This window comes from Octopus sinensis, unplaced genomic scaffold (assembly GCF_006345805.1).
Source record: "Octopus sinensis unplaced genomic scaffold, ASM634580v1 Contig00021, whole genome shotgun sequence".
Taxonomy (NCBI): domain Eukaryota; kingdom Metazoa; phylum Mollusca; class Cephalopoda; order Octopoda; family Octopodidae; genus Octopus; species Octopus sinensis.
Window position 1 is genome coordinate 7,030 of NW_021823578.1, and position 27,440 is coordinate 34,469.

Sequence of the window (27,440 nt, forward strand, 5' to 3'; positions counted from 1 at the left end):
TATCTTGCAAATATCGTCATATTTAACACGATTAACTGAAACTCCAGCAAAAAAGCCCTTCATAAATCAAATCTCAAAAAACAACCGATTTAATTTTAATTGTACAAGAAAAATCAGCCTCATCCATTGCTTCCAAAACAGCCAATGAATCCCGATGAGAACCGTTGACAACCCTAACCAAACCACCTAAATGTAAGAAATACTCAACAAACCTAATCGCGGAATCACGGTTTCAACATCATTTTGATGTACTAATAAGATTTCCGCATCTTCCACCTCGATTTCAGCATTGTATAAATTTATTACTTTCTAATTAATATTATATATCAGATTATTAGGGTTATAACATATTTTAAAGAATTTTACATTTACAACAGCCTTCTGATTTTTATATTTACTCCCAAATTCAGAGGAAGTGATTTTTACAATCAATTTTTCAGCCAACCAATAATCTTTACGATTTTGCACTTCTCTCTTATTTTCTTCCTCCTAAAAATATTTTAATATTAAAATTTCCACTTTTAATATATCAACAAGTGCTTTTGAGGCACAAACGAAAGTTTCTGGATTTTTATGATTTGTGTCTTTCTTAACATTTTCTGACTCAAAAATGTTGGGTCTGAAATAATAAAATATTATAAATACAAATTTATTATATTCAATTCCTGTGTTCGGGAAGCCTGTAGCACAAATCCGACTACATTCTAAATAAAAAATTACTTTGTCTTTTGGAATTTAAATCAATTTCCGTTGGATTTTCGCGCTTTCTAAGACGTTCCAATTTCTCACCCGCTTCGATTTGTCTATTGAGAGTTCTTTGGTGATCTCTTTCATCATAATCGTCCAATTTTTTGGCCTTTTTCTTAGAAGCTTCGTTATTTAGGGAGGTTGGATCCTGGTCAATATATTTGATATGCCACCCTCTGTCGGTCTCATCTGCCTCAACTATGCCTAATATATATAATAAGGGATATATAGACCATTTCTATGTAGATAGCTCACAAATGATGTTATGTGTCCCACTGCGTTGAATTCATGTGGATATGATTTCGGTCGGATATAAGTTCCTGGTAAACTGTATTTGCGAGGATACGTCTGCCGCCGTAGTGATATTTCAATATTTTAATAAATTCTGTTTTAAATTGACTGTTTGATAGAAATAAAGTGGTTAAACTTTGAAAATGAGCATAAATATTTGTCGGGGTTTTCAACAAATAGTGCCATTTGATTTTTATGTGCAGAAGACATGCAATGGCATTTAAATCCATTCTTTTGTGAGACAAAACTGATATACCTCATCTCTGCATTGTTTCTGACACATTTGACAATACCAACGCAATTTTAAAAGTCCTTTTGCTTTCATTTTCTTCGAAATTGATTTAGTTGTGAATAATTCAGAATCGTTTCCCATTTTAAATATTAACTAGATCCGCGACAACTAACTATCAGTAACTAAACATAAATAATTTAATATATTATACAAATATGATAATATCATTGCAAACATCCTGAATTAATCATTTGAGTAGAATAGCATATTAGAGTAAAATAAGGATCTCTATGAGATCATATATAATTATCTCACTTTGTGACAATGTGGGTTCAAAAGAATGTCTACTGCGGATATTGTCTAAACACACTGATGGATATGTGCCATAAAAGAGAGACATATAAAAGACCAAGCTTCGGAAAGTGGATGTTCAGATCCACAAAGTTTAGTCTTTTGCATATGTAAAGTTATGGTAAACCCAAAAGCTCTCCAGTCAAGTATAAACAAAAATTGCCAAATATTATTAAAATAATTCTCGTCCCAGTTTTGACCGAAAACGAAAGCATATGAAGAGATAATTGTATTTGATAAGTAGAAATGCACGACACTATCCACGTCTCCATGAAGAAGGGATAGGGAGTTTGCGGATCTTTTTCACATTTATTGTGCAATGTCATCATTTCGTAGGTGAGCCACGTTACATTTATCAATTCTTTGTGGACTCTCAAGAACACTGGAAAAATTAATTCTCAACAAAATTACTCTTTCGTTAGAATTACCCAGTTTTCTACATGGATTCAGAAGAGACCGTTCAACTTCTACATATCTTACGAAGTTGACTCAGTTCATCTCAGATAGACTGAACTACTCAAAACAACATCAAAGAACGGTGTTAGTCGCTCTGGATATCGAAAAAGCATTCGATTCAGTCCCGAGGAAAACTTTAACATCAAAAATTTTCTCCACCGGTATCCATCCGAAGATCAAGATGTGGCTAGCAAACTTCCTTAATGGCAGAAGTGGACAGGTTATAATGAATAACCGAAAATCAAAACAACGATACCTTCTAAACGGGGTCCCACAAGGATCCCCCTTATCACCAATCCTGTTCAATTTATTTACAAGAGACCTCCCAAATCCAAACGAGGAAGATACAATCCTTTTATCATACGCTGACGATCTAATTATCGCAGCAAAACATCAAGATTACAAAGAAGCCACGCGGAAAGTTCAGGAGACCATTAACCTTATGAACCCATGGTTTCTCAAAAACCGAATAAAGATATCACCTGGGAAACAAGCACTACGATTATCTCTTCATACAGGTAACATACAGCACTGGACCCAAAAATAACTTGGGATGGACAACTAATCCCAGTTAAAAGGAACCCTTCAATCCTTGAAGTTACATTATTATTATTTAAGCCAAACAAAATCACCGTTTTAACCATTAACTAATACGTTCAGGTGATTCTGACACTTCTCAACAGTCGAGCCATCTTTTCACGATGTTCCGACCGTGACCCCACACACTTTCTGCATGTACGGTGAACATTCGACCCATTAATGACGTTCAAAAATCAAGTGGAGTCAGTGGTTTCACGAATCCAAAAGAAGATCGGAATTCTCAAAGCTTTTGCTAGATCTCCAATATCTTCTATTTCTCATTTTGAATTATTATACAAACAATATATACTGCCTACAATTGAACACGCATTTGTGTCGTGGATCACGCCACTGTCAATATCCGCACAAAACAAACTGGAAGTCGTACAGAACCAGTGCTTACGGATTTTACTGAAACGTGATAAAATGACGCCAACTTCTGAATTGAGAAATACACTCAACGTCAAAAAAATAATGGACCATCTTACAGAAAGACAGCACATTTTCTTAACAATGGCAAGATCTACCGGAGATCCCCTTGAAGAGGAGTATCTTGCCTATGATAAGTATGCTAGGAAATTTGAAAAAAATCATCCCCCTTTTGGACGTTGATTAAGAATTCGAGACAAGGAAGAGACAAAAAGAGACGCACTGACACCGGGATCACTTAATTAGATGATTACTATTCCTCTTTCCTGTGTTCCCGGGGTTAAATAATAATAATAGTATTTGATAAAGCATAAGACTTTCGATTAAAGATCGTATTTTCTCATTCTTTCAATTTCCACTCTGTAAATTTTAGAGAGTGTTTTTTGAGGTTCTCGTCATTTTTGGGTCCAAATTCTCGACACAAATAATGGTGGATAAAACTTCTTTACCCGTCTTCTTTTATTTCATGCAGTATGAAGACATTTAATTATGTTTTTCAAAAAATAAATTTTTATTTTGCACAAGACAGAATAAGCCTTTTGACCATGAAAAGCTGTTACACATGCCAAACACTGACTATAATTTTTAACATTTAAAAAATCCTCCATAGCACTTTGGTAAAGGTTTAAGTGAATACTTATTGAAAAAATCCGGCCCAGTAGGTACTGCACACCGATCACTAGTTTTCTGTCAAGTAAAACTGATTTCTCAAATGCTTCAAGTAGATATTCATCAATAGTGGACAGATGAGTTTTCACAACATTTCGGAATGAAGAATAGAAACTGTTGTGTTCAAAGTCCATAGGAAATCTAAGAAATCTGTTTTCACTTATAAGAAAATTAAACGCAATCATTTACTAAAATTGTTGTCTTTGTTTTCTGCTGGAAGGTACAATTTGTATAATATAATTTTAACAAAATTGTTTTTTCTATCATTTCATACTCAAATGGCTCAATACTATTTAGGCTTATTTAATAAAGACCGTAATTAATAATTGCTTTAAACAAGTTCATTCCATTTAAATTTGTACTGGTCCAAAAATGATTTTCAGCATCGACAATTTCTGAATTTTTCCAATTAAACTTTGAGTACTTTTAGATACTTATATCCATCGATTCAAGAATTTTTGCTTCTGGTAAAAACAATGAAATATTTTTGGCTGACTTTACCAAATTTTAATAAATTTTAATTTTATCAAATAATTTATTTAATAATAATCTTTTGATGGACGAACTTTATAGTGGGATAAAAGTAAAGAAATTAAAATTCAAGGGAGATAAGTAAGAAACACAATTTAAATATATTTTTGGCCAAAAATTAAAGACAAGAATCCGAAAAAACGTAGAAAGACAGTAGAAGAAGTCGAGCCAGAACCAGACACAATCGCCCACGGTGGATGGCGCCTTATAAAAAGTCTCAAAGAAATAAAAAGAGCATTTTCCGTAGCAATTGAACTAAAAGAGAATCAATACATGTTTTCTCAGGATAACGGAAAAATCCGGCTTGGTAGAGTTCACCCTCCGAGTGAGCCGTTTAATTTTTACTCAATAGACGACCCACCAGATCCTGAAGAAATATTCACGTGCATAAGAATCGATCATAAAATAGCCTTCAAGTCAGGGTACGAAAAATATGTTGGGATCGACCACAAAAGTAAAGATATTGTCGGGATGTCGGCCATGAGTACCGAAAATGAAATGTTTCATCCAGTCTTTGAATCTGTTGTTTTCATTTTATCAAATTTAAGGATAAAATGGCATTATATGGAAATAACGGTTACTTCTTGTCCTGTTCTGATGTCAATGTCACCTGTGATAGTCAAAAAGTCGGGGAGAACGAACAAATTAATGTATTTAGGGTGATTAAAACATTTTAGTTAAGGACTGATGTCTCTGAAATTGAGGATTCTGAGGATAACACTCTTTATGCAGCAACTTTAGTTGATACAGAATACAATTTTGTGTATGTCTTTATTTTTTTTAGAATTTTTATAGTCGGAGATATCAAAGTTTTCAGTATGGAAAGATTATGATGACTAAGGAGGGGGAGGACTCTCTCTTTAAAGCAGACGGACAGGGACAGCTCCATCGCGAAATGCTCGATAGACGTATCAAGATGAAATCCGATAAATATTGTCGCTAATTTATTCTCTTAATTATGTTAAAAATACTTTTGTTATGATTATAAAGTCAATATTTTATAGAACATTGTTTTTATTCTTAGATATAAAGATAATGTTTGACTCCATTTACTATTTAGTTTAAGATTTCGGGTAATTCCTGCATAGGTTGACTGCGCCAAATAAAGAAAGATCCTTTTCAGAGCCTTACCCCCAATTGTTGTGGTCTTAAATTTGTCTTGTTTAGTTTACTATCTGCAAATACAGTTCCATAGAATAATGCTTAAGATAATTTGCTTCTCTAGTGCTAGTGTTGTTAGGAACAGAATTACAGCATCATTTCTTTCCTACAAGCCAGGAAGAGAGGATTTAGCCACGAATGAAGCACTAAAAAGCCTTCTGTTTTGGATATCTAAAAAGACAGTTTTTAATCCACTTCTTTCTGATTGTAATCTCTATCTTTTCGCTATGGCGTTGAAATTATTATCAAATGTCTGCCTCCCCAATTCTATTATAGATATTATAATATTGCTTATACTTGAAGTAGAACACCGATCTACAGATTGATACATTTTTTGATTTTTATTATAGGCACTTTCGCGATGCCATGGATCATGACAAAGCTTGTGCAGCACAGGAAACAATAATAGTAATTAGTTTATTCCATTTCCCGCAATCTTGGGCGACGTCCCGTAATGCATTGAGATCGTCCCCGTCCTTCAATTCTTTACCAGCCCTCTTTAAGTTTTTATCCAACGTACTTAGAGGCTAAAGTACGTCGGAGGTGATCTCTATGAAAAGAGTCTAGGTTGTCATCGTCTGTAGCGGAAAGTCTCCAAGTTCTGGCGTTAGGCTTCACTAGTGAATTGTATAGTCGTATCCGTGTTTTTGTGCTGAGTCCTTTTCGTTTTAGCCAATTTTTCCTTTAAGCTGCGTAGTGCACTGTTTGCATGTGTTTTTGCATAATCAAGTCTTGTTCGTCTCCTAATAGAGATCCGAGTTTCTTTAATTTTTTCCAATGTTCGTCCAGCTTAGACTTCTGTCCTGCTAGTTCAGTAAATTTGTTTTTTCCACATTTACATTGAGGAACCACTCAGCAAGTCTATTTGGCATCACTTCCAGTAGGCTTTTTAGAACGTCCCTGTCGGAAAAAATAAATTCCACGTCATCCGCGTATGCCACTACATTGATCTTTCCTTAATAGTTTTAATTCTCTCAATCCAGCTTCCAGATATATGACAAACAGTATAGGAGATAACGGATCCCCTTGAGATGTTGTTTCAAATAGTTTAGAGCACTTGTCTCGTACCCTGACCAATAGATAGGTTTCTGATAAGAGTGCCCTGATCATCCGGATAGAAGATTCATTAAGGAATCCTACAAGGACTTACAATAATTTCTGACGATTAATCGAATCAAAATCTCTTGACATATCAATGCCAAGAATGTATGTCGCATTTTTGAACCTTTGAATGGCGGAACAATGCTATCTATGGGTCCACACGATGTCAGAAGTCGATCTTCCTTCGTGAAATCTGCTGTGAAAATCGGATACAGTGAACCCTCGCAAATTAGTCACCTCGCAAATTGGCAAATTTAAAAATTGGCCATTTTTTCACAATTTACTAAGAAAAAAATTAATTTTCTCAGTAAATGTTTGAATTAATTTTTTTATTTAGAAAAAAAAGTAGAAAATAAATTATTTTTTTAATCACATGTCTTATAAAATTTCTCGTGGACGTTACACTCGGCTCACTTTTCTTGAAAAAACACAAATTATAAACTACAAGGAAGAAAATGACAGTGTTTTGTGTCAGATCTACTGCTTAATAAAGACTCTATTTTACGGGATTCGAAAATCTATCAAAATTCGTTTAAAGCTGCTTACAAACCAAAATTTCCTACGCTTGAAGAAAAATTGATCGAATGGATGGATACAATAGAGTCTAAAGGTATTAATTGAAAACTAATTTCTAGGTGGTTTTTTGAATGATTTCTTAATATCGTGTATGGCTGCGCATTTTCCCGAAGAGTTACAACTTAGTAATTTTAAAAATTCTAATGGATTTGTGGCAAAATTCAAAAAGAGACGGTTTTAGAATGCTAAAATTACATGGAGAGATGTGAACTGATAGAGAAGTTGACATTAATTTCTTTCGTGAAGAATTCAAAGAAATTTCTAAATTGTATAAGCCTGATCTAATTTATAATTTGGATGAAAATGCATTATACTACAAGCTCATTCCATCGAAAAGCGTATGCAGAAACCGATTCCAAAGATACAAAATTTTAAAGACCGTGTGTCTATTATGCTTTGTTCAAACATGACCGGAAGTCATTAATTGAAACCTGGTTGATCGGGAAACCGAAAATGCCTAGATTTTTTTAGAAATTTTGACTATGGATGTCTTGTCTCATATTATAGCTCGCAGAAAGCTTGGATGACTGGATCTATTTTTATTGATTGGATTATTAGCTTTGATCTTTAGCTTAAAATTGAAAAGAAGACAATTTTATTGCTGATAGACCACTGTCCTGTACATTCTATTCCTCAAAACTTGGATTGTATTAAGATTTTATTTTTCCTGAAAATTCTACTGGATTACTACAACCAATGGATATTGGAATTATAAAAACTTTCAAGACTCATTTCATGAGAAGAAAGCTACAAGAAGATCAAGAGTTTGAAAGTAGCGACGAAGAGACAAAAATCATATGTACCAAAAATGGCCAATTTGCGAGGAGGGTTCACTGTATAAATAATTCGGTGCGAGGTTTTATTTTTTCTAGCGTAATGATTGCAAGAACTTTCCGTATGCTATTCATAAGAATTACTTGCCTCAGATTCTCCACTTTTGATAAAATTTCAATATTAAATAAATATTCCATCTAAGATAAAAATTTTTTCCCAATAGATAAGAACATTTGCGTGAGCTTTTCTTGTATAAAAATTTTTTCCTGACAAGAAACTTTTCAAAAGTATTTGATAGAAATACTAAATAACAGATTCTTTGATTATCAAGTTTTTGATAGAAAGATAAAATGACAAGATATTTTGTCACGAGCCTAGGTTGTTACCGAGCCTAGGTCGTTACATTTCGCTTATTTTTCTATAAAGATTAAAAATTAATTTATCGCTAATCCTAATAAAATTATTCTTAATATTTAAAATTAATCTATTAAATATTAAAACAAAAATATCCGGATAACCATACATCTTTAATTGTAATATATATAAAGGCGTGTTTCTTCTGTGTTACTTATGTCGCGTTCTTTTGTAAGAGATATGGATGAGTATCGATTGCTAGAAAAAGTTTTAAATGGACAAAATATCGAAAATCAATCGAGATAAAAAGTTTACTGCCTTAAAAAGAAAGCTAAAAACTTTATGTGGACATAACACTCTCGAGAACATGTGCCATGAAAGATACTTCACTGTAAAACGACAAATAATCCGAAAAATTGTTGCCGATTGTGAAATTTGCAAATTTTTAACTCCCTTAAAACTAGGGGATGAAGAAAATCATGTGATTGCCAATCGTCCAAATGAAAAATTGACGTTGACGTCTACTCGAAGTTTGCATTTACTCGAAACCTAAAGCATAAAAGCGGAAATGACGTTCCATACGGAGAAGTTTGTACAATAAGTGAAATCCTCCCGCATAATATGGTCAGAGTTGAAATGGACGATGGAACTACTAAGAAGACACTTATGAAAAGAATTAAAAAAATTTAAATAACATAATTTGTCTTGATTGTTTTGTTAATAAAAAAAATTCAAAACCTAATTAGCAGAGAAACATTTATAACCGAACATTCAAATAGACAAAATTTTTGAATAAAAATACATTTTCTGCGTATTTTTCTATGAAGCATTTTGAAGTTTTCTTATTTGAAAAAATAGCGATTTAAAATAAAAATATTATTTTTAAGCATTTTAAATTTTTCTTATTTGAAAAAAATAGCAATTCATAAATTAAAATATTATTTCTTTCCTGCAGACGCAGTGCTGGGCGTGCCCCACGCCACGCTGCCCTAAATGACGTTGTCCTGAGGGGGCTCAAAGCTGCCGGAATCCCATCAATTCTCGAACCAGTTGGGCTTGCTTGGGGAGACGGAAAGAGGCCTCCCATTCGAGTTCGGAAAATCGCTAATATGGGATGCAACTTGCTCAGATACTTTTCGCAGAGCAGAAGAATTAAAGATTTCAAAGTACACCAATCTCTCGGAACGCTATCTGTTTACCCCGATCGCCGTGGAGACCTCTGGCGTAATTGGTAACAGGTCACTCATTTTCCTCAAAAAGCTGGGTCGTTGATTTCTCGCAAGAGAAACGACACGCGTGAGTGTGGATGGCTCCTTCAGAGGATTTCCCTTGCCATTGTACGTGGAAACTGTTTCTCCATCTACGAGGCAGGGAAGTCCTCTTGTTAACTCTCTTTTCTCTCTGTTTTCTTTTAAGAAATAAAAACACGTCAATTATAAAAAAAAATATTATTTTTAGTCAGGAAATCGTTTTTAAAGCACAGTCTATAGTTGGCATTAATTTTAAATTTTATCATCAAAAATATTGGCATCCAATTCCATTTCTAAGTATTTGTCATTTTATAATATTTATTTTGACAAAGTCGATTTTGAAATTGAATTCAAATATTTTTTGAATTTTTTTCTAAGTCCATAAGTGTCACGACCTAGGCTCGGTAACACCCTATGCTCGTGACATATTTCCTTATTTTAATCTTTCCCATGTTTTGATAATACAATCCAATATAGTGAACTACAAAGCACGTCTTAGGAAGTTTAGAAATTGTATTCATAAAATATTTCACTGACTTACATCACATAAATAAATTTTTGATAATTTTAGAAATCTACAAAGTCAAAATTAAGTTCAATTAAATTGTTTGTATTTCTTGATATTGAATTTTGAATAAAATGTCACCGGTTTTATAGCCCACCGGGTTGGATAACCCACCATCGAAAAAACTATCAAAAAAATATAAATAAAATCTAAAAATCATCAGAAAATATAATTAACTTTGATTTTCTTCTTTTTTATTAGTTTTTATATTTCTGCCTGTTGCATAAATCACACATCATTCATTTGTGCTTTACATTTTTAAAATAAATAAAATTTTATTTATTTAATGGGATAAAAAATAAGAATTAATTCATTTAAAAAAATCAAAATTTTAATCAAATTTTTTTTAATCTACTAAAATGGACGTTTGATACTGATTCTCCATTATCTTTATTAATAGTACACGTAGTTTCAAATTTTTCTGAAACTGTGTACTTATTTATATCCAGTTCGTCATATAATGGGTATCTCCGGTTACCAGGGTTATCATCCCTGTCGTGTTTCAGCAGCACTGTATCTCCAATTTCAATGTCTTCTGCGTCATATTTCCACTTACGACGTTTTTTCATTTTCTCTCCAGCTTTAACAAGGTTGTCATGCACTTCTTTCTCAGTTCTTTTATCGTCATTTTCAAAATATTTCGAATTTGACTCATCACTTTGTTCTGCATTTGTTCCGTCGAACATTAACAATGCATTTATTTGATCTTCTGTTCTCTCCGAATCTTTTTTATCCCCCATAAAAATTTTGAAGGGCGCCCATTTGGTAGTTTCATGTTTTGTGGAATTATATTTGTATACAATTTCCTGATAAAAATCCTTGAATTTCCCTAGCATTCCGTTGTATGCACTTGTAGAGCTAATCCATCTTTTAATTGATTGATTAAACCTACAAAAAATTGACTATAAGAAACCTCTCCACTTTCCCCTGAACCCAGGGTGCTCTAGGTCGTCCACATATATGAGTGATGTTTAATTCGGAGCACATTATTTCCATGCATTTATTCTTGAACTCTTTCCCGTTGTCTGTCTGCAAGATAAACGGGGGTCGGATTGAGAAGAAAATCTTTTTTAACTTTCTTGTTATTTCTTCGGCTGATTTCGTTTTTGCGAGTTTTACCACTGCAAATTTGGAAAAAGAGTCGATTACAACAACCAACTATGACTTATTCAAAAAAAAGACCCATCCATAATTGCTGTTAAGGTTTGAATATCTCCTCAGATCCACTAAATCTGCAATATACCGATCTCTAGATCCTCTTGCAATTATGGGGTGATAGTTGGTTTTGTTGCCATGAAATTTTTCGACTAACACTGATTAACAACATTACTTGGCAATAGACACATTTTCCTATCACACTACAAATTTCTTCCCTTGTTACTGAATATATTTGATCTCTTAGTAACGATAGCATTCTGTCTCTACCAAAATGAGTATTCATATGCTCGATCTTCAATTGTTTTGAAATAGATACCTCAATAATTTTTAACTTTAGCTCACTTTCTTCTAGAGTAAAAAAACGTAGTTTTTTATTTCCGACTTTTATATACGTTTTTTCAGGAACTTTGAAGCAAAAACGATTTTTAAGCGTCCTGAGCCTTCTCATTTTCTCTTTATCGTATATAGTAGTGGTGTCATCAAAATTTTTTATTTCATTAAGTTGGTTTGTCGTTAATTTCAAAAGAACCATATTCTAATTGAACTTTATTGAACAACCCTACTTATTTTCACAGCTTTTAAACTTTATTAATAAAAAGTTATAGTTTTCACGCTAAAATATTTAATAAAAAAGAACAATAAATTATTAAAATAATTAAGAAAATCATTTTTTCCAATGAAATTAAATATAGGAAAAATATTATATTATAAATATGGCAGTAGGTGGGTTATCCAACCCGGTGGGCTAAAACCGGTGACATAAAATGTAACAAAAAATTATACTATGGAGTTGTTTCTCATATTATGTAACCCCGCAGTCTTGGTTTTATCAATTTCAAATTAAATAAGGCCATCTAGATTAAATAGTGGAACAATCTAAATTTTAGATTAGATTCTGAAAGATCCAGCGTAAAAAATAAAGTTAAATGATTTTTTCTGTCAAAAAGTTAAATGATTTTTTCCTCCGAACATAATTCGAAAAATGGAGCAATGGTTTCTCATTAAAAAATCAAAAATTGGCAAAGTAAATCGTCTGACTCTAACTCAATGAAACGTGATGAAAATCATTTTTCCTAGCAAACAAACTATTACTAAAAATATAAAGCAACATGCAACATATTACTTATGCAACATTTCAAATTTTTTAAAAATCGTATTTTAAGTATAAAGAATTTTAGAGGTTTATAAACACAAGAGGACAACACATTATTAATTTTTATTGCTTTCTGCTATTTTTTTCATTTTATAATTATGTTTCTTGTAATAATTTCTACATCCATACATAAAATGTGTATTTCAAATTTTTATTAATTAAAAATCGAGTTTTTATGGTGTCCACTATGTTCACGTTTAATTAAATAGTTTAACTGATGTGGCTTTTTGAGCGCATCTCTCTCGCAGTTCTAAGGGGGAACTGTTCCTCGATCCTCCTCTCGGCTGCGGTTCCGCCTCTTAATTAGTGATTTCTTTACCTTATAAACTGTCATTTCTCAAAAAAAAAAAAAAAAAAATTAAATAGTTAAAAAGCAACACATTTGATGTAAGTCCCGAATGTCGACAGTAATACAAAACATCCGTGAATGTTCGGAATAGTGGAAACAGCTCTCAAAGAAATGAATATCTGCATTTCATTTTGCAGACTAGAATTCTATTATCTGATTAACGTGAGTATAGACAAGGCAAGAGTTTCAAAGTTAATAGATCACTCGACTACACGATATAGTATAATGCTGAACAGTGATTAATAGGGGTGAATATTTAGCAGCATGTAGTTTAAACTTTTTTGTATGCCACGCACATCTAAATCTCTTCTAACTAAAGGAACATTAATTGTCAACGAATTTCCTAAAGAATTTCAATTAAATAAAAACCATGAGTTATTTTGTAAACTATGTTTAACGACAGTGAAGTGCTAAAAAATGCATTTTGATAACCTCCACAGGTTGTCCAAGAAACATAAATAAAAGTTTAAACTAGGAACTTTACAAGTTTAAGCTGAGAAAAAATATTCGCCCTAGTGATTAGATAAAGTTTAATAACAGTGATTAGATAAGATTTCTTAAATTTTCTCTTCTCAATCCCTTCAGATAGAGTATCAAGATGTTTGATCGACATTTTAATGTTCTAATCGGAAAATAAGTTCTTATACGTCAGAAACTTTGCAGGTTAGACACTCTTTCCTTTTACAAAGAAAGGTAGTCGGGTGTTCTGGCATCAATCAATAAAATTACGGCAAATTCAACAAATTTCCCGAATGTTTTCTCATTAAACTTTATTTTGCATTTAATCCAATGTAACTCTGTTTTAACATAGTGTGATAACTCAATGACATTTATTCTCTTGTTAACAAATAAAATTAAACAATTTATTTCGGGAATTGTCTTTCAATCCTGCGAGCCAGTACTTAATAGTTAGATTTTTTTAAACAATTTCCATTAATAAAAAAATTTATTACATATCTCGTTTTGCAGTTTCGTTATCAAATCCTTTACTCTTTTTTAGTTTTAAGCGAAATTTGTCTATACCATAAAACAATATTATATAAGGTCTATTCAAACAATTATACGTTTCAGACCGAGTGCTCTGATTTTTTGAAATAACCGCAAACTTTCCACATGCATCACGATTGCGTTAAGCCATAGTTTAATTATTAATTATCGTGATTAATCTTATAGTTATAACTATGGATGACCTCTCTAAAAAAAGTAATTTCTTTGTAGAAAATCGTATCAGATCGCATCTCATTTAGGGGACGCCTAATTGTGGGAGTTAATACATTCCTCTGTCTCACAATCTTACTTATGCAACGAATTAATCTAAATGTCGTCATTCCCCAAATCGTCACAATTAATAACGACAATTCAACTGTAGATTAAAATTTTTAATTTTAGAAAATAAAATGGTCTGTCACTGAGAAATCTCTTTCATTAATGTCAATTTACATAGGATTCTCACTTACTCAGTTAGCAGGGGGAATCCTGGCGGAGAGCTACGGACCAAAAAGACTTCTTTCTATTGCGACTATGTTGTCCTCACTGGCATGTTTGCTATCCCCGATAGCCCTTGAAAAGTCAACAACTGGGCTTGTCATCATTCGAATAATTATGGGCTGTGCTCAGGTTAAATTCATTTTTATGTCTTGTTAGGGAGTTTATTATCCTAGTGTGATTGTTATAATGACAAATTGGTTTCAACCAAATTTTCGTTCTACTGCAATTGGACTGGCTTTCCCTGGTTCGAAAATATAGTTTACGTCAAAAGGAACTCAATTTGGATCTGTCTTGGCATTATCTATTACTTCTGCTTTTGCAAGCAAACCTTCACTGTGGAGGGGATCATTTTATCTTTTTGGTTAGTGAGTGACGGATATCGTTCCATAGGTGGAATCGGGCTATTTTGGCTTATTTTTTGGACATTTTTGGTAACGGACGATCCTGCAGACAACCGTTGGATTAAATCAGATGAAAAAGAATTTCTTAATCGAAAAGTCGAACGAAGACAAATTACAAATATTAAAGTACAAGACATAATCTTGAATTAGCAGAAAGTTCCTCTTAGGAAATTACTCACTTCGGTCCCGGTTGTGTCAGTCATGACATTTCATTTTGGGGCATTTTGGGCGACTGCATTAATATTTACAATCATCCCATCTCTGATTAAAGATTTGTATTACATCGAAGTGAAAAACGTATTTTAGCAATATTGAGTAATTCACAGCAAACATACATCTCTTTTCTTTCTCCAGTACTTACGTGGATCGGAGGGTCATCTTCCTGCGCTTTGTCCGACTTTCTTCTCCGAAAAAAATTAATGTCAAAGTTAAATATCAGAAAATTCATAAATGTATAGCAAAATTATCAAAAATTAGAATAGACTTTGACTATGATTCCAACAGGGATGTTTTTCATGTTATCTACTCTTGTCATACCGGAAAAATATTATTGGGGTGTATTCTTAGTCCTTATGGGTTCTTATTTCTCGGGTTTTCAAGTCGCTGTAATCATGCCTAATATTGTTGATCTGGCTCCTCAATATTGTGGACTAATTGCTGGGATTTCTAACACTTTGGCTGCTTTCGCGGCAATAATTGGAATTGAGCTGACTTATATTATCGTCACTGACCAGGTTACTTAATTTAGTTACATCTCGTAGCATAAATCTTCAGAATGGCAAATTGTTTTTGGCATCATGTTGTTAATTCAGACGATTGGATTTCTCATATTTAATGGATTTGCTCAAGCAAAAATACAAGACTGGGCAATGGATCGTACCAATACTGATAAAGATCCAAAATCTTCAGAAATGGCTGATCTTTAAATAGAGTGTATTATTTTTCTTATAATTTTAATAACAAAATAAATAAAGAATTTCATTGATGTTCTGTCGATGATGCACCAGCATATACCAAAAATTAAAACAAATTAGCAGTGACTGAAAAAAACAATTTTTAATGTTTTAATGAGTTTTTGAACTCAATATTATTTTCAAACATCGACAGAAAAGGCTATGGTATTAAATCAAGTCCGGAGAATTCTCCGATGATTAAAAAGCTCTTTTTACAGAATGGCTAGCGAGATCCTTTGACAGATTTCTATTTTGAGAAGATGCGAACGATTATTAATATAGGGTTTTTCCAGCTTTAACGTCGAAAGCGCAAGCATTAGTGTTGACGAATCAAACATTAGTGTTTAATGTCGAAACTTTAAACATTGCCATTGAAACCTCATATAAACAATCATTTACGTTTTTTCGGAAAATTCTGTATTAGAGTAAGAGCTATTTATAGACAAAAAAGGATTAAAATATTCCTTTCAACAAAAAATTGTTTGTTGAACATTTAATTAATAGAAAATCTAATACATAAATGATTGTCTAAATATGCCAAAATCCTCTATAAGGAAAATACTATGCCAATGGAAAAAATCTGGAGATTGAGAGCAAACCTCGCAGTGAAGATTATTATTCCAAATTAAATGATTTACACAAGCAATAAATTCTTGGTTTAATCGATGATAATCCATTATTAACACTATCAAAGTTAAAAGACATGCTGTCGAGGTATTCTGATAAAACACCACGTTTGTGAGCTCATTGAATTATTTATCCAATTTAATAATAGATTCTTTTTGTCTTATTTAATACAAAAATATCAAATTTATTGTTTTACACAATGATGATACTAATTATTTTGGTATGTACCGTATCTCAACAAATTCATTAGCTACTGTACATTATGACAAAGTGTGTCGTGAGGCTCTTTAATTTCTTAAATACTTGTTGTCTACAAACACTAATGTGAATGCATTTAACGACTATTTATTCCCAAGTAAGCATGGTTGAGTATTTGTTCACATTTTGTATCTATACCATTTCAAATTTAATGTGGGTTTCACCAAAAACAAAATGGGTCTTGCCAAAAAATCAATAGAATATGACCTACATAGTTTGACATTCAATTAACAACGAAAATAATTTATTATAAAAAGGGTTTTAATTAAAAGATGGTATCTTCCAAAAGATGTTGTGTCAGTATAGTCTTAATTTTTAGGCTACGTGAAAAATGACAGTGAATATAAAAATCTTCTAAATGTAGTATTTCAAAAACCCGTACAAACTACATCTAAATCCGAAAAATACAAACTTATAAAAAGCGAATCAATTTGTGAATATTGATAATCGATATTTTCAATTCCTAATTTATAGTCTTTATCTAAAAGACGATAAACACCAAAAACGCAAATTGGTTAACTCTTGGAAAATTAATGGAGATGAAAACACTGGCATTCGTTATTTACCAAGAATGCCACTGGGGAATACTAAAGATTCATAAGAAATACAGTGAATTTTATTTTACTATGAAACGCCCTATTATCGAACAAATTATAAAAGACTGCGAACTTTGTAAACTTGCTTGGCCTTTAAAAGTATTTTTGAATATACTTAGGTATCCGATTCTAATTACCATGTAACAGCAAGAAGTCCAAATGAAAGATTCCAAGCGTTTCTGCAAATCTTTAAAAAATTAATCTGTTTTGGTGAAACTTAACATTTACTCCAAAAAGCTTTGGATAAAATAAAAAAAAATTTTAAATTGGATATTGTCAAATTTTAAAAACGAACAATGGATTGAAATTCAAAAATCAACTGAGGATAAACTATGCAAAAAAATAAAATCACACGTATGAAAAATCAAACCAACCCCAGTAACAACTTTATAAAATTTGAAATAAATTAGGGTGTAATTGAGCGTTTTAATAAAACATTGATACGGGTATGGCAAAACTGATGGATAAAGAAGGAACTAAAAATGATGGATAAAGAAGAAACAATTTTTAGACAGTTACTTTTTCCTATAATACGACACACCACTCGGAGATCAATGAGACCCCCTTCAAATAGTTTGAGGTATTTCTGGAATTAACAGTGTGATTCATAAAATACCAGGTTATAATCTCATTTATAATTTAGATAAAAATAGTGAGGCCTCGTTTGTCGAAGATGAACTTGATGGTAAATTTACGATGTATTTATTTTTAGAAACGAATAATAAAATTTTTGATTTTACTCCTCCAGACATGAATTCATCTAATTTAAAAGAATGGATAAAAAACTGGGAGTACACAGGTCAAAATATAATTCTGAAATAGGGAATGAAGATTATTGAATAATAACATTTAGATTGAATTACGAAATGAAACAAACATAGTAACTATGAATAGAGTTAAAAAAATGTGAACAATAAAACAATGAACAACAACAAAAAAATCATGTTTTCACACTATAAAGTCATTGCCAGAAAAAAAATGTTAAAAATTTGGCTTCTCAATTTGATAAACATTTTAAGCAGCGATTATCTCAAGAGATACAATAAAGTTGCAAGAGATTGGTTACTATTAAACGCATTGTATTTTCTGATGTTTCGATAGTCATATATTTGTTCTTTCAGACTGTTTGCGGGAGTTTTGCATTCAATTAATTTCTTTCATAATTTATTAGTTATTAAAAATCAAGACTTAGAAATTCTTGTTCTATTATGTCGCGAGCGCAGCGAGCGACCGAGCGCAGCGAGCGACCACTCAATTTCTAGATCCGATCAATCAAAAAATCTATAAATTGACAAATACCCAGGCTTGTATTTGGGATTAAATATATTCGATAACAAAAATTAAAATCGATGCCAAAGCAGAATGAGCTTTAAAACCGATTTCATAAATAAAAATAATATTTTAAAATTTATAATTGATATTTTAGAATAATGAGAAAAAATCTAAATGCTTCATAATTTATAAAAATGTCAAAACAAGAATCTTCTGAAGGAGCAAGCCTGTCTGCACAGTTCATTTTTGATTAGAAGACCTAATTTTAGAGATTAAAACGAAAAAATAGCAATGAGGAGATCTGTCAATTATTACCCCCCTCACAACCTAAACCAAATTAGCGTTCAGTATTCATTGATTTTACTTTTCTATTAAGGTCTACTTATAAATTATTTTATGGGATTCAATGGAAAACTTAAGTTATTTCAATTTTAATTTTAAATCATGTTAAAATTTTAAATAATTTAATAAATATATTTGTTGATGATAGGCTTGTTAGGTGTCAAAGTCGCGTCTAGCGCTCGGTCGCGCGCTGCGCTCGCGACATATGTAATCAAGTTTGATGCTGGTTCATAAAATTCATAAGTCGCAAATCCAAACGTCACAAAAAACGCCAAAACATGTAAATAATGAAACTAAAAATTAAATAATTTAATAAATATATTTGTTGATGATAGGCTTGTTAGGTGTCAGGTGTTAGGTGCGCTGCGCTCGCGACATATTATTTTATGATAAGATATTCGAATAGAATGTGTGCCGTAAGGAGTTTATTTTGTTTAGGCTAAAACTAACTAAAGCAAAGGCCTGGTAGCATGCGATTACGTACAGCGACACCGAGATTAATTAAGAGCTTTTCAAAAATATTAACATATAATATAAAATAAAATTTGATTACAGACACTATGAACAAAGATCCCTATTTATTAACGATATGCCGCATGCTACACTCCTGGTAACTCCTTTTCTTTAATTTTTTTTAAGTTTCAGCTTTGTTCATTTTCCCTCGGAATCTAACGACTTTGTTTCCAGGAATCATTTGCTAATGTATCCCAATAATATCCGCAAATTGCTAGTTGGCATTGTTTATAGTTAGGACTACAAAAATCAATTTCAAATATTTGTTCAAAAAATGTATAATCAAGTTTGATGCTGGTTCATAAAATTCATAAGTCGCAAATCCAAACGTCACAAAAAACGCCAAAACATGTAAATAATGAAACTAAAAATTTAATCTCATACATACTTTATAATGAAGAAGCATATACCAATAGAAATCCGTGAATATATCTGACGAAAAATGACATCTATATTTAACATCAAAGAACCGCTGTATTTTACTACGTAAGGTACAAATAAAGATTATACAACTGGTATATCCGGCGATAGCCCCTCCAATATATTCATTGAAGTACACTTTTTGAGCGTTTTGTACTCGAAAATAGCCCTGGCAAAACATATATACACAGTCCTAGCCAAATTCCATACAAAGAATTTTTTCAATTTTTAAAATTTTTATTTTAATCAATTAGTTATTTTTCAACATATTGAGAATTACTCTTTTACTTATAAAAAGATACTTCCCAATATACCTACAATAGTATTTTTGATATATTTATCATATAGCCGATGCATCTACATCTTACTTGGAAGTTTTTCGACAGCGATGTAATGGTCGGAGGCGCCAGAATTGCGTTTAGGACTATCTGGAAAATAATGAATTCAGAAAACAAAATTGGTGTCAATATTCGAATATAATGAATCTCCTTAATCTAATTAACCTCACTAATAATTCTGTTTTTTGATTTTGATTAATCCTCTTTTTCTTATCTTAATAATAAAATGGTATAGTGTCTGTCTGTGTGAGCACACCAACTTCAAATTAGCAAACTACTGATAAATTCTAAAAATCCTTCCCTCTTATAATTCGCCAATAATGGGTAACAAGTCTAAAATGATGATGTCCTTCAAAAATCTTCTACCCAAAAAACTTACATATCAAGAATTTCGTCGATGATGAGGTTCTTAATACTTTCTCACCAAAAAAAATTAAAGAATATATTTTCTGGATTTTGATTAAAATAAACAACACATGTACTTGACTCACATGATGATCCATCACGCAGGCATAAAATTGGCCAACCCTCAGAATGCCCCTTGAAAAAATTGCATTTAAAATATGTCACAGAAATGTAAAATATCTGCTCTTTTGGGGACTGATAAAAAGTAATGGAGAAAAAGCAAGGACTTGATAATTTGTGCGGGGAAGAGTATCTTCTTCAGAATGACGGAGCGACCTGTCATATATCAAAGTCAACAAAAGAGTATCTCACTAAAAATAATAAAAATCTCTTGGGCTCACAAACGTTGTGCCTTATCAGAATACCTCACTAAAAATAATAAAAAAAATAGAATGAGAAACGTCATTGCGTCCTCAATTCAGGGATTATGGAGTGAGATAAAAAATGCATGGAATAACATCGAAAAAGATGTCATTGTATGACTTTTTGAATTCATTCCGGAAAGAATTTCTTTAGTAGTAAGGAATTAATGCGGAACTACAAAATATTGACTTATTAAATAAAATTAGATTAATTTTTTGCTTTTTTAAAAGAGTGCCTCAACATATGGACGGATTGTTTTTTCCATTTTCTAAATTGCCAGAAATATTCCATTGACGTCTTTATAATTGTTACAAACTGATCAATCTTAGTCAAAAAATTATTTTATTTCTTTAGACTTTTTGAAATTTTGCCACAAATATGGATTTTTAGTCAAAAAATACAGTGCCTCCAACATTAGGCTGGGACTGTTACAAATAACTAAAATAAGCTAAAGATTGTTAGGAATTGTTGCGTATTGGTGGTCTTGACAATATTTTCTTGAATGACATTAGAAATACCATAACTAACAAACCCAAAAAAGCAAAAACAAGTTCAGAAAAAATTTAAAACCTAAAAAATATTTGTGTATCAAAAAACCTGAATATCCAAATAATAAAATGTCCCCGTCAAAAAAACAACTCGAACCAAAAAAGACAGCAATTATACAAATTTCATGTACAATGTTATATTTAACTTTGAGTAGTGCAGAACAGATTATAAACACAGTGACAATGATAAGCGGGTCTATAAACTAGAATATAGAAATAACCGCTGAGTAAAGCCTTCACTGCCAAATTAGAACAAATGTAGAACAGATTATAATGTAGAACGGATTATAAACACAGTGACAATAAGATTTTTGTCTCACACCATTTAAAGTGAGTTCAACTTTGCTTTTGGTAAGACCCTGTTTAAATCTGAAATGGTATAAATAATCAGCTCTTTTCCTCGCTAAGTTTCACTGTGTACTTCGTCTTGGGAGTATCGAAGAATAAACATTGATTATTTTTTGTATATTAAAACAAAATTGAATTTGTGGCTTTGTTAGATATTTTAGATTATCTCGACTACTCATTAATATAATCAATGCTGTATACTAAATTACAATTTTCTATCAACTTGAGTTTATTTAATAAAAACTGGTAAAGTTAAATATAAACCTAAATTTGTTTACAGCTTCGATTTTTTTACCAAACACGTGATGTGAATAAAAATCTATAATGAAAAACCTTTAAAAAACAAAATAACATTATTACTTTTTTGAATGACATTCACAGAAGTCAAAAAACTTATGTTATTGTAAGCTTTGCTAATACTAAATCAATCAGATGAGTCATCTGAATCAATAAAATTTGTTTTACTAGATTTTTTTTATAATCAAATTAAGTATATAAAGACCAAATAAAGTTTTAATTAATTAGTATGACCCTAGGATAGCGTGTGAATTTCCGCGGACAAATTATTAAGGGAACTAATTAACAGACAGCTCGTTTGGGACGTCACCTGTTCCGACTCTTTCGCCAAGGGTGCCTTAAATGCTACGGCTTGTCGACCCGGTTCGTCGGCCGAATTCGCAAAACTAACGAAATATGAGGATTTACTCGATCGATTTTGCTTTTGGGCAATTGCCGTCGAAACTTCCTGTGTTTTTGGGGCCAAGACGCTTGCTCGTCTCAAGAAACTTGGCCGCTTGTGCACCCACCGCTCCAGAGATCCGAGGGAATTTATATTCCTGATTCAGAGGATCTCGCTGGCTGTTTTACACGGGAATTGTCTTTCAATCCTGCGAGCCAGTTCATAGTAGCTAGTTTTTTTTTTGATGATTTCTTATCCCTTGAATGTTCTCATTAACAGACTAAGTTATTACTTGTAATTTATATCAAAACGATTTCAATTAGACGGGGAAGCCAAAACGGCTGTGCCATAGATAACCTATTAAACTTTTCAAAGTTAAATTTTTAATGTGTAAAAAATTAATTTAACATATTTCACAAAATACAATTCCAAATTTATTAAAATAGATAAATAATCAATTCCAAATTTTGACGTTAGAATCCCATGAAGTTGAAGCCAACGAATCTCCCAAAGGCGAGACTTTAACACCAGTAATTCTACTTGAATGACCCGACAATGATGCTAAAAATCCCTTATTACAAAAAACCAATAAATTTCATTTTGAGGACATCAAAACAATATATGTTCGAATCATTCGACCCTGCAAATACCACTCTCCCAGAAGTAGAAAAATCAAGACAAGTGAATGGCATATTATTATAAAAATATGTCCCAATCCTCTGTACATTCCGCACATCAAATAACCCAATTGTCATATCATCAGAAGCAGTGCCAAACACAACTCCATTTGGAAAAAACTAAAATAAACCAAAAACAAAAACCTTTGCACAATTGACGTCATCTTTATGGGACTCAAATGTCAATTGTGCCTCCGGGGTACGGTAGTCCCAGAGCTTTAAAGTAATAAATAAAAATAATACTTTAATATTCGTATCGAGAGAACAAGTTATGAAATAATTAAACTCCTTTTGAATAGAAAATGAATTAATATCCATCGAATGTCCACAAAATTGCATTTTCTTAGAACCAGTGTTGACATCCCACAAAATACTGAAAAATCAAAAATTATCGTTTACCAAGTAGAATCTCCAGAACTCGATAAAATACTTTCATAACTAAAAAATTCGACTTTTGAAACATAGCCTTGGTGTTCGTTCATTTCACATTGAGAGGAATATTTATCCGTTTCTTTGTTGAAACTTTAAAGTATATTTTGATAGACAAACTTATAAATTGTGACAATATTATCTAGTCCGCCACATACTACTGAAGAGTCGTCCTTGTTGAAGGCACAACTCATCGTCCATTTAGACATAGAGGCTATGACATGTATTTTCATTCCATTTAGTGTATCCCATATTATAATACTCCCATCTTGAGCTACTGATATTAGTTTATTTCTATATTATGCAGTGTTTTTAATACTTTTCAAATATAGACCAATTACAATCATAAACTTTAGATAAATGGCCGCTTAGATTGCGTCGGAGACTTACTTTGAAGTTAAATATATCTTCCACATCAAAACAATATCTTCCAAACATTGAATCTGAAAAATAATATTAATTTATTGAATAACTTTAGCATTAAATTTTGGTTTTATAGACATCAATTAATGTAAACACTAAAGTCACGAGACAACTAGAAACTAATTAACGATCCGCATAATTTATTAGATTGAATAAATATTTACTAAATTATATTTCCAATATCTTATTTTAAAAATAAGATTTAATTTTTTGAGTAATTAGAAATTGAATTTTGCTATATTGAAAAATTATTATATTATTATAGCACATTCCGTAGGGACATAAACAGAAAAGAGTTATATTCCTACACCTACCACACACGACCTTCTGTACCAACGATTTCCAGCTTCCGCGGTTTTGGGCCAGTATCCGAAGTTCGTCGAGATCATCACAGGTCTTCAGGGTTTTCTTTAAAAGCCTCAAGTCGTCTTTCAGAACAACCGGTAGGGTTTTACGTTATCTGATAGGAAGTATTCTTCCAAGAAGTGCTGACTCGGCAGAAGCTGGTATTTGCTGTGGCACAGTAACCTTTATTGGACGACACCGAGAGGATATAGAAACCTTCCAGGAACAATATTAGCCAACTTCTGTAAAACCCTTTGACTTTTCTTATGCAACACGGCTTTTCAACATTCTGCTCGGCATAAATCAACCTAGACGGGAAGTCGACATGACAAAAATAAGAATTGCGTGCCTATCTATACCAAATTGACTACATCTGCCGACAAACAGATTTATGTCTTCTATTGGACTTTCGCTCTTATGGGGGATCACTCTTTGACAGCGACCACTTGGTGGTTGTCAGCAGATTCAGTCTGCAGAAATCATACTTGCTGAAAAAATCAAATCATCGAATGACTCATACACCGGGCAGATACCTGACGGAAAAACTGGTCTTTTCACTATCAACTCGAAACATCTACAAAGAATCACTAAAAAATATGAGACCTGGACTAATGCCGACTGCCGTCTGGAATGCTATGTGTAGTGGCATCCATCAGGCCGCAGATAAATGTGTTGGAAAACATCCAAAGAACAAGAACACTACCAGACTATGACATCCGGATTTTTTTGCCCTATATCGGCTGAACAAAAAGAGATCATGTTGACGATTGAGAACACTACGGATCCGGATACCAAACATGCACCGAAAGCCCGACGAGCAATTATTTAGAAACAAATAAAGAGACTGAATCTACAATACGGTCGGTTTATATTATGCAATGTTACTGATACTACTGACAAATACGGAACTTACTGTCCGTCTTGGGAGGATTTTGTCCAGACCATTCTTAACAAATGTGGGAACTCCTTAGGGTGACTCCTTTTCACCACTGCTCTTCGTATTTACCTTGAAGCTGTCCTACGAGAGCTGAGAAGCCTATACGGGGAGTCAATCACCGAAATTATCTACGCGCTCAGACACTTCCCTGAACTGCCTACACTGGCCGAAGAAAATCAGAAACCCGACTATTTACAAGATCAGCAACCAATGGTCGCTGGAGGCTATTTGAACACATCTTTAGGATGGATCCAACTTCACCTTCCTACGTGACCATGGAAGAATACTTCTTAATGAAAAAATTATAACCATAAAAAAACAAATTACAAAATTTTAAATAAAATTATTTAATTTAATTTTTTAATAAATATAAAAAAGATAAAAATTTTAAATATTTATCAATAACTAGCTCGGCAGCTCGCTTCGCTCACCGCGACCTAGCTCCTGCGGAGGGCCTGTTTCATCAAACAACTATAAGTTTATGTAGATGTATAAAACTACCTGGTTTAATGTAACCCTATTCTATCGCCTGTTGATAAACGATGTTTGTCGTCCGTCCTTCCTTGGCATATATGAATAAATTTTCTCTTCTGCCTACCCTCGAGCATCCCACATACAGCTGTCCATGTGAAAAGCACTCACTCTAAAAATAACCCAACTACCTTTAATGACTGTCCCTGGGCCTTGTTTATTGTCATTGCAAACTTTTTTTTTCATTTTTTGTGGTTTATTTTTTTTTAAATTTAATTTTTTCATTTTTCCTTTGTAATTTCCTTTTTTTTCTTTTTATATTTTTTACTGGCGGAAATGGGGCAGGGGGAGATGCGGCAGGCGGAAATGCGGCAGGCAAGAAAGCGACACACAAAAAAGCGACACACAAAAAAGATTTAATTAATTACCTTATTAAGCTGACCGTTTTTTCTTCAGCTTCGTTTTTCCTCCTTCGGTTATCTATTTAAAAAATTATTTTTGAATAATAAAAAAGTTTAGGAAAAGAGGCATACCGAAAATAAATTCTATCTTTACGAAAAACTCAAGTAAATAGTTAATATTTTTACGCAAATTCTTCTGATTGCGCTGTCAATTGGTGGTAAATTGTGTTAATGGTTGTGCTAATGTGGTTTCAACTATCAAAGTGTTTTTCAAAATCTGTTAATTGCACACTCTATTCAAGGTCGTGCGTCAATTGGTGGTAAATTGTGTTAATGATTGTGCTAATGTGGTTTCAACTATCAAAGTGGTTTTTCAAAATCTGTTAATTGCACACTCTATTCAAAGTCGTGCAATCTGTGATTGCACATTCTGTCAAAGTCAAATATGATAATAGCTTTAATTTTGATTCATGGTCGATAATGATATATGCATTTAATTTTAAAGAGAAAAACATAGGATGAATTGAATTTCTTTATCGCGAATAATTGGGAGTTCATCATTGTTAATATTCTCGCTGTCGTTTTCATCAAGGATATTCTTAATACGTGAGATTTTTGCCTTGAAGGTTTTAATGGACCTCATCATGAATGTCGAGGACATTCGAGTTGTTCATTTTAATCAAAATGCAGAAAATAATTTTTTGATTTTTTGGGGGAAGGTTTTAAGGACTTCATCATGTAAGTCGAGGACATTGTAGTTGTTCATTTTAACCAAAATGCAGAAAATTTTTTTTTAATTTTTTTTGGGGGGGAAGGTTTTAAGGACTTCATCATGTAAGTTGAGGACATTGTAGTTGTTCATTTTAACCAAAATGCAGAAAATTTTTTTTTAATTTTTTTTGGGGGGGAAGGTTTTAAGGACTTCATCATGTAAGTTGAGGACATTGTAGTTGTTCATTTTAACCAAAATGCAGAAAATTTTTTTTTAATTTTTTTTGGGGGGAAGGTTTTAAGGACTTCATCATGTAAGTCGAGGACATTGTAGTTGTTCATTTTAACCAAAATGCAGAAAATTTTTTTTTAATTTTTTTTGGGGGGGAAGGTTTTAAGGACTTCATCATGTAAGTTGAGGACATTGTAGTTGTTCATTTTAACCAAAATGCAGAAAATTTTTTTTTAATTTTTTTTGGGGGGGAAGGTTTTAAAGACTTCATCATGTAAGTCGAGGACATTGTAGTTGTTCATTTTAACCAAAATGCAGAAAATTTTTTTTAATTTTTTTGGGGGGGAAGGTTTTAAGGACTTCATCATGTAAGTCGAGGACATTGTAGTTGTTCATTTTAACCAAAATGCAGAAAATTTTTTTTTAATTTTTTTGGGGGGAAGGTTTTAAGGACTTCATCATGTAAGTCGAGGACATTGTAGTTGTTCATTTTAACCAAAATGCAGAAAATTTTTTTTTAATTTTTGGGGGGGAAGG

The 27,440-nt window shown here is 32.3% G+C and overlaps 1 protein-coding gene and 1 long non-coding RNA gene across 2 annotated transcripts; one reads left to right on the top strand and one right to left on the bottom strand.

The window, feature by feature from the left end:
* Nucleotides 1–258: 258 nt before the first annotated feature.
* Nucleotides 259–619, bottom strand: LOC115226834. Its single transcript, XR_003883039.1, has 3 exons — nt 520–619; nt 367–489; nt 259–309 (listed from the first exon to the last, which is right to left on the bottom strand). It is a non-coding gene; the product is annotated as an uncharacterized LOC115226834 (long non-coding RNA).
* Nucleotides 620–4,310: 3,691 nt separating this feature from the next.
* On the top strand, nt 4,311–5,270 carry LOC118768638 (protein FRG1 homolog). The gene is made up of 4 exons (XM_036515485.1): nt 4,311–4,366; nt 4,432–4,911; nt 4,968–5,048; nt 5,081–5,270. Exons 1-4 carry the CDS (start codon nt 4,311–4,313, stop codon nt 5,226–5,228), a joined length of 765 nt encoding a protein of 254 aa, XP_036371378.1. The 3' UTR covers nt 5,229–5,270.
* The last annotated feature ends 22,170 nt before the right edge of the window (nt 5,271–27,440 follow it).